Source organism: Petromyzon marinus, chromosome 14 (genome assembly GCF_048934315.1).
Source record: "Petromyzon marinus isolate PM22_M1 ecotype Great Lakes invasive population chromosome 14, UKy_Petmar_22M1.pri1.0, whole genome shotgun sequence".
Lineage (NCBI taxonomy): Eukaryota > Metazoa > Chordata > Hyperoartia > Petromyzontiformes > Petromyzontidae > Petromyzon > Petromyzon marinus.
The window spans coordinates 4,408,600-4,423,555 of record NC_133680.1 but is presented as its reverse complement, the minus strand read 5'-3'; the positions used below and the strand labels follow the sequence as shown (position 1 = coordinate 4,423,555).

The window sequence follows — 14,956 nt, the reverse complement described above, 5'->3', positions numbered from 1 at the left end:
TCCAGGAAACGGCTTGGGTTGACGATGCACGGTGGTTCCGCTTCGGTGCCTCCGTTGAATTTTGGGAGTTCACGGCAGTTCACCGAGCTGTGTGGTCCCGTGGTGTGGTCGGGGGCTCTGCGACATGGGGGGCGGCTCGGGTGGCAGTGGGGGGTTTTCGTTGAATTCACTCGTGAAGGTAGTGGGCGGATCTGCCGTGAGACATCCGCACGTGATTTAACGCGCACCATTGCTTTTGGGGAATAGATTTAATGCCCGAGGAGGTTCTTTAGTGGAAGTGGGAATTGGGGTTCTTGTTCTCGATATTGGTGTTTCGGGTACATCTATCGCCTTCTCTCCGAAGCGCTTTCAGCTTCATGTGTTTTTTGTTTTGTTTTGTTTAAGCTTTCCTGGCTTTGCTTTAGAATAATTGCTGGTAATATCCACCGATTTAAAACATATGCACTGGTTTATTACGGTTGCTCAATTATCGGGAACGTGGTGGCGGTGATGGTGGTGATTGTTGTTGTTGTTGTCTGCAAGACGATGATTTTGGTGTCGTGCGTACCTCGTTCTAATCCACTGAGGGTCAAGACACTCTTTCGTCTCGCTGCAGCAATTTAGATTTCCCTTTCGCTGGCCTTTTTTGGTGGGGGGGGTGGGGGTTGCCTTTTGGAGTCCCCTGTGCTTAACAAACGGCGATGAAATCAAATCGCCGGTGACCTCGGTCGCCCGCCCACCCGCTCTGCCGCTACGGGTCTCCATGCCTTTGTTGATGCGCAGCGACTGCGACACAACAACACGAAGTCGTTATTTCGTGGGTGTCATTTTACAGGAATGCCCCGGTTCGCTCATTTCCGTCGCAATGCCAAGTGACCACCGCCGTATCAATCCGTGTGGCACCATTTTGTGGGTTTCTGTCGAGCGGCACGATGACCTGACCGCCCTCCCCCCTAATGTTAAGGTTTTTTTTTCTATCGAAAACCATTAAAGCAGCTGGCGCGATCCGTTTGTTTGCTTTAATCTACAATTCGCTCTATTTGACAGTGAATTCAAATGGCGGTAATTAAGGCGCAAGCAATGTGCAGCTCGTACGGTAAAGGCGCAGCCCCGCAAGCAATTGCAGGGCTGCGCCTTTACCCGTGCCTCAATTCGAATTGGTGTTCAAGGTGTCCCACACCAGGCCGAAGTGATGAGATGGTATTCTAATTTCGCTGGATGTGTAACGCGTCCCTGGGGTGCGTGCCGTGTCGCCGTGTTGTGTCATCTTTACGTAACGTGCCCGCGGCTAAGCCCTGCCCGTCCTGTGGCGGGCGAAGGGCCACGTTGGCTGCGTGGGGGTAGGGAGTACACAAGCAAGGGCATTGGGTGGAGTCCACACCGTACACTGTCCGGCTTCATCCCGCGGTTAACTGCACGATACCCGGCGATGACCCTCCAACTAATGTTTCTTTGAGCGCTCCACTGAAAACTAGCTCTGCTGCTGTTGTAATTAACGAAAATAGCAAATTAAGCCGGTTGCCCACCCCACCACCCCCCACAAACAGATGCTCGCGCAAATACGTGCACAGATGCCCGAGGGGAGTGGCGTAGCTGCCAGGTGTGCAGGCGGTGAAACTGCACCGAGGTCGGAGTGGCCCAGGCACCGGGCTACGGAGCGATGTTGCGGGGGGGAGGAATGGAACAAAGTGTGGGCCTCCGTTTTGTTATTCATTGCACAAGGGCACGTGCCAACGACGCTAGTAGGCCACAGCCTATGTCTGCAGTTGAGGATCATGTGTAATGTGCAGCAACATCTGTCTGTGTGATGGAGAGCTCGGTGAAGTGACTGTTGTTGTGCGGTACGGGAGAATGTGGAGCTGAGTGCACTTGTCAAAGACTGGTACCAGCGGTGTCAAGATCGGCCTCTTATGGGCAGTTGGAGGCAGTCGCCCCCCAACAGCAATGGAGGGCAGAGGAGCGACACTCGCAGCAATGAGCGGAGCGCCGGGCGGCAAAAACGCAGCAAGTTGGCAAAGTAGGGGGTACAGCTGGTGCATGTGTCATCTCAGTCGGTCTGTCCCGTGATCTCCCGTCAGCGAGCCTTCGACACTTGACGTGGCAGCCTCAAAGTGCACCTGGCCTGGCACAGGCGCCGTGGTGACGTCAATTCGTGGCGAGTGGCGGGTATTGTGTGTGTGTGACCTTTTTGTGAGCACGATGGCTTTCTCCCTGATAAGGAGAATTATCTCTTTCTCGTCTCATCTCAGACACTCGAAGAGGCCACCCCCAGTGGCAGCTGTCACCCCGTCATAGACGCAAGATGACTCGGCACCTGGCCTGCAAACGGTCATTAGTCTACCAGAAAGGAGGGGGGGGGGGCGCTGGTTGCTATGCATATTCCAATTTGAGTCACTTACAGGTAATTGTCGAATTTGAAATTAATTTTGACCCTGGCGCAGGCACTTAATAATGGCCTAGTCTTAAAAATGACGTCGGGGGGTTCCCTTGAACGTCCGCCATGAAACGGACGGCGTAGAATTCTTTGGTTATTCTGGGTTTTTTCACCTCAATGCAGTACTAACCAGGGCAGCCAGCAGAGTTCGAACCGCGAGCCTCTACAGCAACGCAGCGAGAATGCGCGTCAGTGCCCGGCTACTTCACCCGCCCCCTCCTGGCGTGCAAGTGGTTACTCAAAAAACGTGAATTGGCTCAACAACGCGAAGGCCAGGCCTTCCTGGACACGAGTGCTCGTGATTCATTGAGGCTTCCTGGGTAAAGTTTGGAACGTACGACGGTTTTTTCGGCGTGACAGATTGCGCCGTGCAAGATGAATGACTCAAATGATACAATTGTCAATCCACTGCCTTGAAGGCCCTCCCCCACACCATATCGGTGTTGGGGGTTGTTTGAGCATACTTCACCACGCTGGTCAGTGCCGGGTTAGTGGAGGGGAGTGCGGGGTGTGTGGATGGGCAATGTCGTGCCCACTTATTGCTCACCGGTGATGTTGGCCGCGGTCGGCAATGAAACTCAGGTTGTTAGATTCATGGCGCAGTGCGCTAAACGCTGTGCCACCCCTCCCTCCCCCATGGCATGCCTACATTAATGTGTGCCTGAGACGAAAAAATATACCCCTGATCATCCGAATGGGGGAAGTGGTGGCGTGGCGGTTAGCTCGCTGCACTTGCAACCCGGTGACCTGAGTTGGATTCCCGTCCCATGGCTAACATCGGTCAGGAACGATATCTGAACCGATCCCTGCCTCCCCCCTTCATCAACCCACACCGACCAAAAGACCCTGATGACCAACAGGGCATAAGCAAGGTGTCAAAAAATACTTGCGCGTTGCACAACGTGAAACCAGCTATAAGAATGCATTTAGCGTGAGTGAGATAAATAATAAATAAAAACCCTGGTAAAAATAATAAACTTTTCTCGCGTGAGTAAGAAAAAAAAACACAAAACCCCAAAACTAATTCACACCGTTTTAACACCGAGAGCCAAAAAACGCGACGAGACGCCCGGGCAGCCCGTGGCAGCCTGGGCGATACGGGAGACAGCGGCGGCACACGGCGGCACACGGCGGCACACGGCGGCACACGGCGGCACACGATGGCACACGGCGGCACACGATGGCACACGGCGGCACACGGCGGCACACGGCGGCACACGATGGCACACGGCGGCACACGATGGCACACGGCGGCACACGGCGGCACACGATGGCACACGGCGGCACACGGCGGCACACGATGGCACACGGCGGCACACGGCGCTTCTCGGTCAGGAGCCCGGGGCGCTGCGGCTCGGCGTGGAGGCTGCGGCGTTTTGACGCGGACTCAACCCGTGCCCGTCGTGCCGTCTCTGTGCGTGTTTGCCGCGCGCAGTCATTTGCAGCTTCTCCGGCGGCGTGCCCCATGGGCTGGCCCTGGACATCGGAGAAGCCGTGCAGCTTCTGGAACGGTTCGACGGTGAGTTTCGGCTCTCCTTCCCCCACCGCCCCACCGCTCCCCCGCCACCGCTCGGCTGGCCGCGCCGACTGCGCCGGTCAGCTTGACAATGTGCCGATGTAGTGCGTAGTTGTTGTGGAACCGCTGTTGCTGCCGCTGCTGCAAGGGGATATTTGGTTGCCAACTTTAAAAAGACGGCTTGATTCGGGAATTAAATAATGTTTTTTTTAAAGGAGGGAAGATTTTTCTAAAATGTAATTGAGAAGCCGTGTAGATTTTCGAATGGTAGTGATGGTGAGTGTGCACGAGCCCTCCTCCCTGCCCCCCCCCCTATTCTCCCACACTCACCCACACTCACACACACGAACACGACTCCCCCCACCTCATCTGGTGACCAGACAGGCCGTGCTGGCCAGAGTGGCTTTGTGTAGATGCTGCGTGAGTTCCAAGAGTGGACTGCTGCTGCTGCTGGTGGTGGTGGAGATGATAAGAGATTGCAATTTATATTCCGCCCATGACGTGGCTAGCGTCTCGGAGCACAGGTAACGGGATGGGGGGAGGGAGGTGAGAGTCTCTTGGCTTCGACTTCAGTCGCCGCCAATGCCAATTGAAAGCACCGCCCTGATTCAAGGAATGAAAATAATGATGATTTTTTAAAAAAAATAATTGAAGCAGCTTTTTAAAAAAGAACTGGTCCGCACAGATGGGGAGCTAGTGCGTAAGTTTTTTTTTTTTGTATCATAGATTTGCAGAGTTTCTCTTTGAGCCGTTAAAAAAAGGAGAATTGAGAGATTGAAATGGTTTGAGTCATGATGCGGCAAAGGAAGCGAGTAATTTCTATTTATTTCAGTTCTTTATTTTCATATCTGGGATTCTCAGCAGCAGTCACTGGCGTGCTAGTTTCTCCACACAGCAGTTAGAATTAATGAGATCTTACATTTCCGTGCACTATTTCAACACCCATCTGGTTCTCTGGCAGTTTCTATGCAGAACAAAATGTATCTCGTCCCGCAGTGTGATGCAGCGTTCCGCGGGGTTTCAAACTCATAGCTTGTGTTTTTTTAATTCACCAATGTGGTGACTCGTTTGGCCAAACAGTTCTTGACTTGCGATGTCTACCGCAAGCGGTGAATATCAATCTCTTGCCGCTCCTTATAGAATCGATTCGATACAGTTTTTTTTAAGCGACTTAACGTAAATTAACGGGGGTAATTTATTTATGTTACAAATGCACGACTGACCTAATTGAATGTGACAGTTCTGAAATGAGTGGCTCGGTTTTTTTACTGCAACTTTTTTGGAGAGATCTCACCCATTTTCCCTTTTCTAACACGCTTTGGCCATCATTTTGTTTTTAAATCGTGTTTTTTTTTAATTTGTAAAAACCTTATCGTCCAATCTCGCATACGCAACTGGGACACGAGAAATTTAGGAGTGCTGCTCTGGTGGAATGGTTAGCGCACCAGAATTACGGGGCAGAGCTCACCGGTTTGATCTCCCGGCGAGGATGTTGAACTTAACAGGCCTCGTTTCTTAAATTGTCCCAACCCTCTGCCCACCAGTGCAAATGGGTACGCAACAGTTGATCGGCAGGTCACGTGTAATGGGGTAAAGTGTGGCTATTGCCACCTATTCCAGGCCAAGATGTCTGGCCAGCGTGGAGGAATAGGCCAAAAACCCTCCAGAGGAAGCCCCCCAGAGCTCCCTTTAGTGTGACCCCTTCCATCGCAAAAGGTGTGGGCAAGGAATTGCAAAGCGTAAACTTTGCCTTTAATGAGTTATTTTTAAATATAGAAAGAATCTATCTTTAGCCATCTTTTCGTGAGAAGCACTGCATGTTCACTGACGATTCACCAAGACTCATATTGTGCATCAAAGGCGGCGTGATTTTTTTTTGCTCACGAGCCAATGCACCAGGTGCGTTTTTGAGTATTTTTTTTTGTAAATACATTTGGCCAACACTCTGGCACGGGCGCGGTCTGACGGAAATGAGCTACCCCCATCGCATCAGTATGGAAATGCGTGCAGCGGCAGCAGCAGAGTCCCTCACTGCACATTCATGAAATGTAAATTGACCCCCCCCTGTTTTGAAAATGTCCATTGGAACCACCACCGTCCGGCGAGCGCGTTGTGTTCGCTGTTCACGGGACTTTAGGTGTCTTGTCGTTTGCGAGCAGGCTGGTACCGGGGCTTCAACGTTAAGAATCCAGACGCCAAGGTGAGCCCCCCACCTTCCCGCCTCCCCCCTCACCTTCCCCCCACCTTCCCTCCCCCCACCTCCACCCTCCCCCGGCAGACATTTTTCCAATTTTGTTTCACAAAAAATGAGATGAGACGGTTCTCGACCCTCGTCCGGTACGCTTTGCCCAATTTGGCTTCGAGTGTAATTACAGACTGAGGGGGCGGGAGAGCGGTGGTCACATTGGTCGGCGCACCGAGCTATGAACTCGGCGACCTGAGTTTGATGATCCCAGCCCAGGCCCCGCCCCCCCCCCCCCATTAACCGACCCACACCAACTGGTGTGGGTGGCTGGGTGGGTGAGTGGGTGGGTGAGTGGGTGGCTGGGTGGGTGAGTGGGTGGGTGAGTGGATGGCTGAGTGGATGGCTGAGTGGGTGAGTGGGTGGCTGGGTGGGTGAGTGTGTGGGTGGGTGGGTGGGTGAGTGGGTGACTGGGAAGGTGAGTGAGTGGGTGAGTGGGTGGCTGGGTAGGTGAGTGGGTGGCTGGGTAGGTGAGTGGGTGGGTGGATGGGTGAGAGACTGAGGGACTTCGTGGCTGTCACTGCAAGCATCTTAACCGGACGAATTGGGGGGGGAATCAGAGGGGAACATTTTCTACCTGACACTCAGGCTCCACTTGATCCTTGTTTGTTTTTTAGGCTAGGCCACATAGTACTGCGGTATTTATGCGAAAATTAATGTCATGCTCAAATAAACCCTCATTAACGACACTGTGTGGAGAGGCCCTTCTCCAGCGGTAGATTGGCAAAGGGCTGAAAGGTTTGAACAATTTTAACCACCTTAACTGTGAACGTTATAACCCCGAATATATCCCTGTGTTTCACTTACAAGGCAATGTTCAATAACGATTAAGGTGGTTGATGACCTTCGATCTGCGCTATCACATCGATGTCAACGCTGGCCATGACGGGTGACTATTAACACACTTTGTATTGTGGTTATACGCTCTGACTTGTACGTTGCACTCTAAATAACGTTCTTTTTGTTTCTTCCAGGGGATTTTCCCGGCCTCCCATATTCACGTGAAGGAAGCGACCGTCGGCAATAGAGGGTGAGATAAGACTGCACCTTTTTGGGAGGGTGGGTGGCTGGTTGGGTCGGTGGGTGGGTGAGTGAGTGGGTGGGTGGCTGGGTGGCTGGCTGGGTCGGTGGGTGGGTGGCTGGGTGAGTGGGTGGCTGGGTGGCTGGCTGTGTCGGTGGGTGGGTGAGTGAGTGGGTGGGTGTGTGGGTGGCTGGCTGGCTGGGTGGCTGGCTGGGTGGCTGGGTGAGTGGGTGGCTGAGTGGGTGTGTGGGTGGGGTGGCTGGGTAGGTGGCTGGGTGAGTGGGTGGCTGGGTGGGTGGTTGGGTGGGTGGCTGGGTGGGTGGCTGGGTGGCTAGTTGGCTGGCTGAGTAGGTGGGTTTGTGGGTGGCTGGGTGGCTGGGTGGCTGGGTGGCTGGGTGGGTGGCTGGGTGGCTGGGTGAGTGGCTGGTGGAGTGGGTGGTTGGGTGGGTGGCTGGGTGGCTGGGTGGCTGGGTGGCTAGGTGGCTGGCTGGGTAGGTGGGTATGTGGGTGGCTGGGTAGGTGGCTGGGTGGGTGGCTGGGTGACTGGGTGGGTGGCTGGGTGGCTGGGTGGGTGGCTGGGTGGGTGGCTTGGTGGGTGGCTGGGTGGCTGGCTGGGTGGGTGGTAGAGTTAGTGGGTGTGTGGGTGGGTGACTGGCTGGCTGGCTGGGTGGCTGGCTGGTGGGTGAGTGGGTGGCTGGGTGGGTGGCTGGGTAGGTGGGTGTGTGGGTGGCTGGGTGGGTGGGTGGCTGGGTAGGTGGCTGGGTGGCTGGGTATCTGGGAAGGTGGGTGGCTGGGTGGCTGGGAGGGTGGCTGGGTGGATGGCTTGGTGGATGGCTGGGTGGCTGGGTGGCTGGCTGGGTGGGTGGGTGTGTGGGTGGCTGGGTAGGTGGCTGGGTGGCTGGCTGGGTGGGTGGCTTAGTGGGTGGCTGGGTGGCTTGGTGGCTGGCTGGCTGGGTGGGTGTGTGGGTGACTGGGTAGGTGGCTGGGTGGCTGGGTGTCTGGCTGGGTGGGTGGCTGGGTGGCTTGGTGTCTGGGTGGGTGGCTGGCTGGGTGGGTGTGTGGGTGACTGGGTAGGTGGCTGGGTGTCTGGGTGGCTAGGTGGGCGACTGGGATACTGGGTGGGTGTTTGGCTGTCATTGCAAGCATCTTAACCGGACTAATTGGGGGAATCAGAGGGGAACATTTTCTACCTGACAACTCAGGTTCTGCTTGATCCGTGTTTCTTTTTTAGGTTAGGCCACATAGTTCTGCTGTGTTTATGCCAAAATGTCATACACCCATACAGTTTTGGCATGAAAACTGCTCCGTTGGCTATCATCAACAAACAAATATCGATCGTAGTTTTGGCCTAGAAAAAACTTCTGTTCCACAAGCATTTGCCTGACAAACACAAGTTTGGCACGCTCAATCACCCGTTTGTCTTCAAGAATAAGCCAGCGGACAATCCGTCGCCTCCTTCACGTGTCCGTTTCTCCACGTGAAAAAAAAGTATTTCGTGCACAACCCATCGGCCCCCGCGGCTTTCTCGGGAGTGCAAAATTTCAGCAGCATTGTTTCAGGAAAAAGCAAACTCGCGCCCAGTTTCGACCAACGCAGAGGCGCAATGCCTTGCTGGGATACCTTGCTCGAATCAATGCTGGGGAGCTCACGACGTTGGACATTTGCGTTGCCTCTCAAGTAGTTGTGAGCTCGCGGTGGACACGTGTGGCCACAGCGCGATCGGAGTTCAGTGCAGGCGCGTTGAACTTGTTTCGCACCACACGTAGCCAGCGGTGCTAATCGGAGGCGCAGTGTCGTCGCCCGCCAAAGTGTTTTTTCGAAAAGCCCTACTCGGCCTTCGGTGAGCAGACGATGCCCCCACTACTGCCGTGATTGGAAACCTGTAAACATGTACTGCACCTCTGGCAAGACACCCCCCCCGGAAAATCACTTTTTCATAGGAGCGTTTAAAGGACTGCCGTTTCTCAGTGTGATCTTTCTTAAACCCGCACCTCCGATTAGCATGGTTGGCTACGTACAGTGCGAAAGACGTTCAACATATAATCATGCATACGTACACACAACCAAATGCGCCTCTTCCCCTCACATTGCAAGGCAATTCATCTTGGTTTGCACATCATTGAGCCAACAACGTGGCTTATCATGTGGGAATTTATTGCAGCCAAAACACTCTAAACGCACGTTGATTCTAAATGTGGAGGGGAAAAATCGGAGGACCCAGAGGAAAATCCACACGACCACAGGGAGAACAAGCAAACTCCAAATATACAGGCGCCAGGGACGGGATCTAACCCCTGGCCTCCTGTATACCAGGTGAGGGAGTTAACATTTCGCCAATGGCTGCATGCGCGCCAGACGAACTGCAGAAGTGCCACGATATATATAAAAAGAAACAGTCCAAATGGCTTGAGCCTTCTTAGCGGCCTTTGAGTCGGCCATGAGTATCTGTAATTGCCGGGTGCTCCGACTCCACAAGAGGTGTTCACGTTCTCGCTGGAGCGACCTGAAAGGGTCCAACGCGGTCACAGACTCACATCACTTCCCTTCGCAGCTCAACTTCGAATTTGCACTGCCCCAATGGGCAAATCGCCCGGAATTGCACCCTATCTTATCGGATCTCGGAAGCTTAGGAGGGTTTTTTGGAGGCTGTGGATAGTTGCCCGCATGAGCAACTGCCGCACTCACACGGGGTCGCGAGAGGCCGCGGGGCGACATATTTATCCAGCGCAGTGAAATCCATCGTCGGAGGATAGTTCCACGCTCCCACTTCCTGTGCTCCTCGCCTTCGCTGAACTGCTCCGACCGGCGCGATGAAGCATCGTCACATGGTGACCCACGGAGCTTCACGGCGTGGGGAAGGCCTGAATGGGGCCGCGCGTGCAATGAACGCAGCGGATAAGCGGCAACCGGCGAAACGTTTCCGAACGTTGGTGGCTGAGCCTCTCTCTACGCAGGCGGGTTACCCCTCGCAAGTGCCGCGACATTCATGTTCATCTCCGTCAGACGCCCCCCCCCCCTTAATGCTAATGCATGTGGAGGTCGCAGATAAGGCAGCGCTGCGCCGATTGCGTTGAACCCAGGGTGAGAACCAAAGCCATTCGCGTTCTCACCAAGCGGGGGTCTGGGAGGCTAAGAATCTTCATAACGACGGCGCTCCATGCGGCGAAACGATGCGAAATGTCAAACCAACCCCCGGCGCTTAGCGGTCGGCCGACGTTCCTGAAAGAGGGGCCAAGAATAGCCACCCCGCGCTTGGAAGCCGTCGGGAATCTCGGCCAATATTTACTGCCTCGCTCGCTCTCGCGCGTGCGTGTGTATGTGTGTGTTGACCTTCATGGGTGCTCGCTAACATTGCTTGCCCCAAACAGTCTGTTAAGGCTATACGGGGAATCTTGGTTTTTGTCTTTGTGTAGCGCGCTACGCTACAACCCACCTGACCCCAGTTCGATTCCCGTTCACGGCCAACATCGGTGACGAAGATCTAAAACCGGTCCTTGGCTTGACCCAGCCTCAAAAGAGTTCCTGGTGCGGTGTGTAAACATCGCCGCTAGGAGACAAAGGGTGTAGAGGTGTTCACCCACCCCTTGTGCGCAGTGTCGACCTTCATAGGTGCTGCTCGTTAACAGCACTTGCCCCAACAGTCTTTTAAGGCTACATGGGGATCTTTTTTTTCGTGGCCTCACCAAGCCGGCGGCCAGTGAGGGCAAGCGTGAACTTTAACCCCCCCCCCCCCCCCCCCATTCAAAGAGGTGATGCGAATGTCGTTAATACTAAAACTAAACTATTTATATGTTTAGAGAAGGCCCATTGAGCTATATAGCTATTTTTCAGAAGCGACTTAGCCACAAATAATAGCTTATCGAAGTAGCTTATCACATGGAAATGCATAGTGGCCAAATAGTCTTAAACTCATCTTTCGAATCTTTCTAAATGTGGAGGGAAAAACCGCAGGAACCGAAGAAAAATCCACGCGACCACGGAGGAGAGAGACACGCAAACTCCAAATTTACAGGCGTCATGGTCGGGATCGAACCCACGACCTCATGACGACCCCATTTTCCACTGGCACATCCAAGCCGAGCCAGCGTGGGGGCCCTCACGCTGCGGGAGGTTTTACATTTGGCCGTTTGTTGAGCTGAACCGGAACAAAAACCGCGATGCGATGGCCTCGCCAAGACGCCCGGACCTGGCTCGGGGCCAAGCAGGGCCAGGGGCGGGGCTTATTTGACGTCACGGCGAAACGAGCCTGGCGTAGTGGGAGGAAGGGCATTTGGATTTGGACGGTGGCTGGCTCGAGTCTGCCAAAGTATAGTGCGCATGCTGCAGGAGTGACCCCCCCAGGGTCAGTATTCAAATGAGGGGGCACACCCCCTCCTCCACGCAAGAACATTTCCTGCTCTCCTGAGGGGGTCACGTTTGTTTTAGAATGGGTTCACACTGACGCTTCTGAAATCCTCCACAGCCAGCTGGTATAAGTAATTACGTGTTTTTGTTATTGGTACCTCTCTTCAATAATAACAAAAACAACACGAATAATTTAAAGCCCTTGTTCAGCCCACGGCTGGATGAAAGCCTCCGCATGCTTTCGGTTTGTGTGTGTTGTTTGTCCATACTTTCACCGCACTGGCCAGTGAGGGTTGGTGAAGTGTGGAAACCAGGGTCAGGTCACCGGGTCGGCCGTGGCTGGGAAATCGAACTTGCCGGATTCGTAGGGCTAGCTCGCTAGCCACTGCCCCGGCACTGTCCCCTTCTCCCGTCTGTCTGTTCAATGCAGTGCTCGTCTTCATCAGAAGTTCATCACCATTCCCCCTTTATGTGCTGCTTATTTGGTCTGTTAAATGGGCAGGTTCCCTCCCTAAAGGATGAGTCCCCTCATTGACGAAGTCATTGTGGCAACGCGGCGAGCGTGCGTGCGTGCGCGCGCTTGCCCGTTCCAGCATGGCTATATCTGCACACGAATTGATTTGATCAGGTCGTGCATGCGGCATCACGGGGTCTACGGATGCAAAAATGTGCCTCGCACTCTTTTCACGTGACGTTTCAAGTGACTTTTCACCTGACTTTTCAAGTGACTTTACAAGTGGCTTTTCAAGTGACTTTTCAAGTGGCTTTTCACCTGACTTTTCACCTGACTTTTCACCTGACTTTTCAAGTGACTTTTCACCTGACTTTTCAAGTGACTTTACAAGTGGCTCTTCAAGTGACTTTTCACCTGACTTTTCAAGTGACTTTACAAGTGGCTTTTCAAGTGACTTTTCAAGTGGCTTTTCACCTGACTTTTCACGTGACTTTTCACGTGACTTTTCAAGTTACTTTTCAAGTGGCTTTTCACGTGGTTTTCCACGAGGCTTTTCACGTGGCCTTTCATGTAGCTTTCCCACGTCTGCAGGACACGTGAGGCCCGTCAGAATTTTGGCACCGAATTAAGCCGACGGTAGGTGGCTTTGCTATCGGGCAGGAGCTTAAAAAACGCTCGCACTGCATGGAGAGACAATGACGCGGGTTGTCTTAAAATTTCATTTTCACATATCCTCGGCTTACGGTGAAAGTTTTTTGAAATGGTCACAAGTTCCGCGAAATGAAACAAAAAAAATGTGGTTAAAATTTTGAAATTGTTCAACAGTGCTTGCGCGAATTAGGTTTCATTTCCAGAGCTGTTGAGGCAAAGATAATAGCAGCACTATTTAATCCTGCCGGGGGAAAGATTCCTTTTTGCCGAACGCCACGAGGACGTTTTATTAGGCTGTCCATCTTAACGGTCTCTCTTCAAAATACGATTGTCTCACGGACGCCACCAGTGCGTTTGTGTAGAGCTGTGCTCTCAAGCCAACGGAGATGAATGTTCGGCCCTTGTAAGTGACCGTTTCCGTGTCGGCCCCATGACGTACGGCTGCACGAGCTTCGGTCGCCTTTCCCCCCCCCCCCCTGCCGCACGGCGAAATTAATTCTGAGGGTATTTATTTATTTATTTTTGGTTGCGGATAACAAGTGCGAATTAATGACTGCATGGAATACGCACGTCTCCGCCATGTGACTCACAGGACCTTAGTCAATAGCCGCAATGCAAATCACCGTCCCTGCAGGGAGAAGCAACGCGCCTTTGCATGTCTTGGTTTTACGGCGCTTTAATTAGAATATTGTATCAGGATGGTGTGCGGACTGTGTGTAAATTGCACGCACGCGTATATGGTGTGCACACAGGGTTTGTGTGTGTGTGTTCGCGCGCGTTTCTCTGTGTGTATATGTGTGCGTTTCTCTGTGTATATGTGTGTGTGTGTGTATCATTACATTTGTATGTCAATGGTATTATGGTCTTGTGTGAGTTTGGATAAAGAAGACACGTTATGGCATGAGTGTGAGAGCTTGCTAACCCACAAATGCAGCATATGTGATCATCACCATCGTCATCATCAGGCTGTCAACATTAGTGGCGATTACCTGAACTCGTCCAGGGCCTCCTCCCCTACGTCGACTCGGCCTTAAATGAGTACCTGGCATGGTGCATAAACATCAGCTCTAGGGAGACAAAGACGGCCGGGGCATGGTGCCGGCCGTACCGTGCCCGTTTTGGGTCGCCGTGCCGGCTTTCATCGGTGTCCACACGCAGAACTTGACCCAACGGTCTCTTAAAGGCTCCACGGGGTACCATTACCCCCGCCCCGGGCTATCCCCTCCACATTTAAACCTTCATCTTCTCCCTCCACGTGGTGTCCCACACTTGGTTGGAGCAGCGTGGGCCCCCTTTCCCCCTCCTTTCACTGCCACACTCCTTCATGTGGGTCCAGTTGCGTCGGGGACCGTCTCCGTGCGATACCCGGTCACGCGAGCCGCTCGGCATGCTGCGTGGGGCTCGCGTTTGTGCTGCGGTCCGCAAAAAAAAAAAAAACCCCCCCAAAGGCTTCACGGGCACCTTTGTGTGTGGCGGAGCAGGAAGTACGAGACGGTGGCCGCCGTGGAGGACCCCACGGTGGCGGAGGTGACGAGCACGCTGCGCGAGTGGGGCCTCCTGTGGAAGCAGCTGTACCTGGTGAGCGCGTGGTGCGCGTGGCGCACGCCTCTGTACGTTCGTAATGAAGTGTTTCGGTACCACGGTTGTGTGCGTAGTGTGGAGAGCAACAACCCCACGAGAGCCATTTACAGTTTGAGTGCTTGGACGTTTTGCTGGTGCTTACGACAACAGGCGTCATCAGGCGATTTCCAGATTGTTGTGGGTTTGCTCTCCAAACACAACCGGTGGAGCTGAAGTTGGAACCAATTGGCCGTGTCGGGTGATGCGGCACATTTAACATTCGCGCGATCTGACCCCGCAAAAAAAACCGTCACAATAAATAATATTGGTCGCGAAAGTGTAAGTGTGTTTACGGGCCAAAAATAATAATGATGATTATGATGCAATTCATCACGCGCTCGATATTTCATGGGACGTTAATGACCGGGACTCTTGAGGTTGGCCACGCTGAGTGTCGCTCGAAATCCGGGCCAAAGAGGCGCCACCCACCACCTCGTGTGCCGTGCCAGCCTTCATAGGTGCTCGCTAACAGCACTTGCCCCAACAGCCTGTTAAGGCTACACCGGTGGGGTGGGGAATCTTTGTCTTTGTACTTATATCCCACTTAAAATTCTCTTTGTGGACCGGTGGCACATCAAAACGCTGGCAGTGTGTTATATTCAGCGTTGAAACGTATACCGCAGCCCATGGCTAAATGATGAAAAAAACAGATCGCATGAATATGAAAACACCTCCTTCGTTTAAAAATAATTGCC

The 14,956-nt window shown here is 53.3% G+C and overlaps 1 protein-coding gene across 5 annotated transcripts in view; it reads left to right on the top strand.

The window, feature by feature from the left end:
* DOCK4 (dedicator of cytokinesis 4) overlaps window positions 1–14,956 on the top strand; it is a 140,882-nt gene that overhangs the window by 28,344 nt on the left and 97,582 nt on the right. For all 5 annotated transcript variants that reach the window (XM_032954308.2, XM_032954307.2, XM_032954306.2 and 2 more), the window contains exons 2-5: window positions 3,849–3,932; window positions 6,089–6,129; window positions 7,146–7,201; window positions 14,123–14,219. In XM_032954308.2, the coding sequence (XP_032810199.1) occupies window positions 3,849–3,932; window positions 6,089–6,129; window positions 7,146–7,201; window positions 14,123–14,219 (278 nt within the window). The remainder of the gene's footprint in view (window positions 1–3,848; window positions 3,933–6,088; window positions 6,130–7,145; window positions 7,202–14,122; window positions 14,220–14,956) is intronic.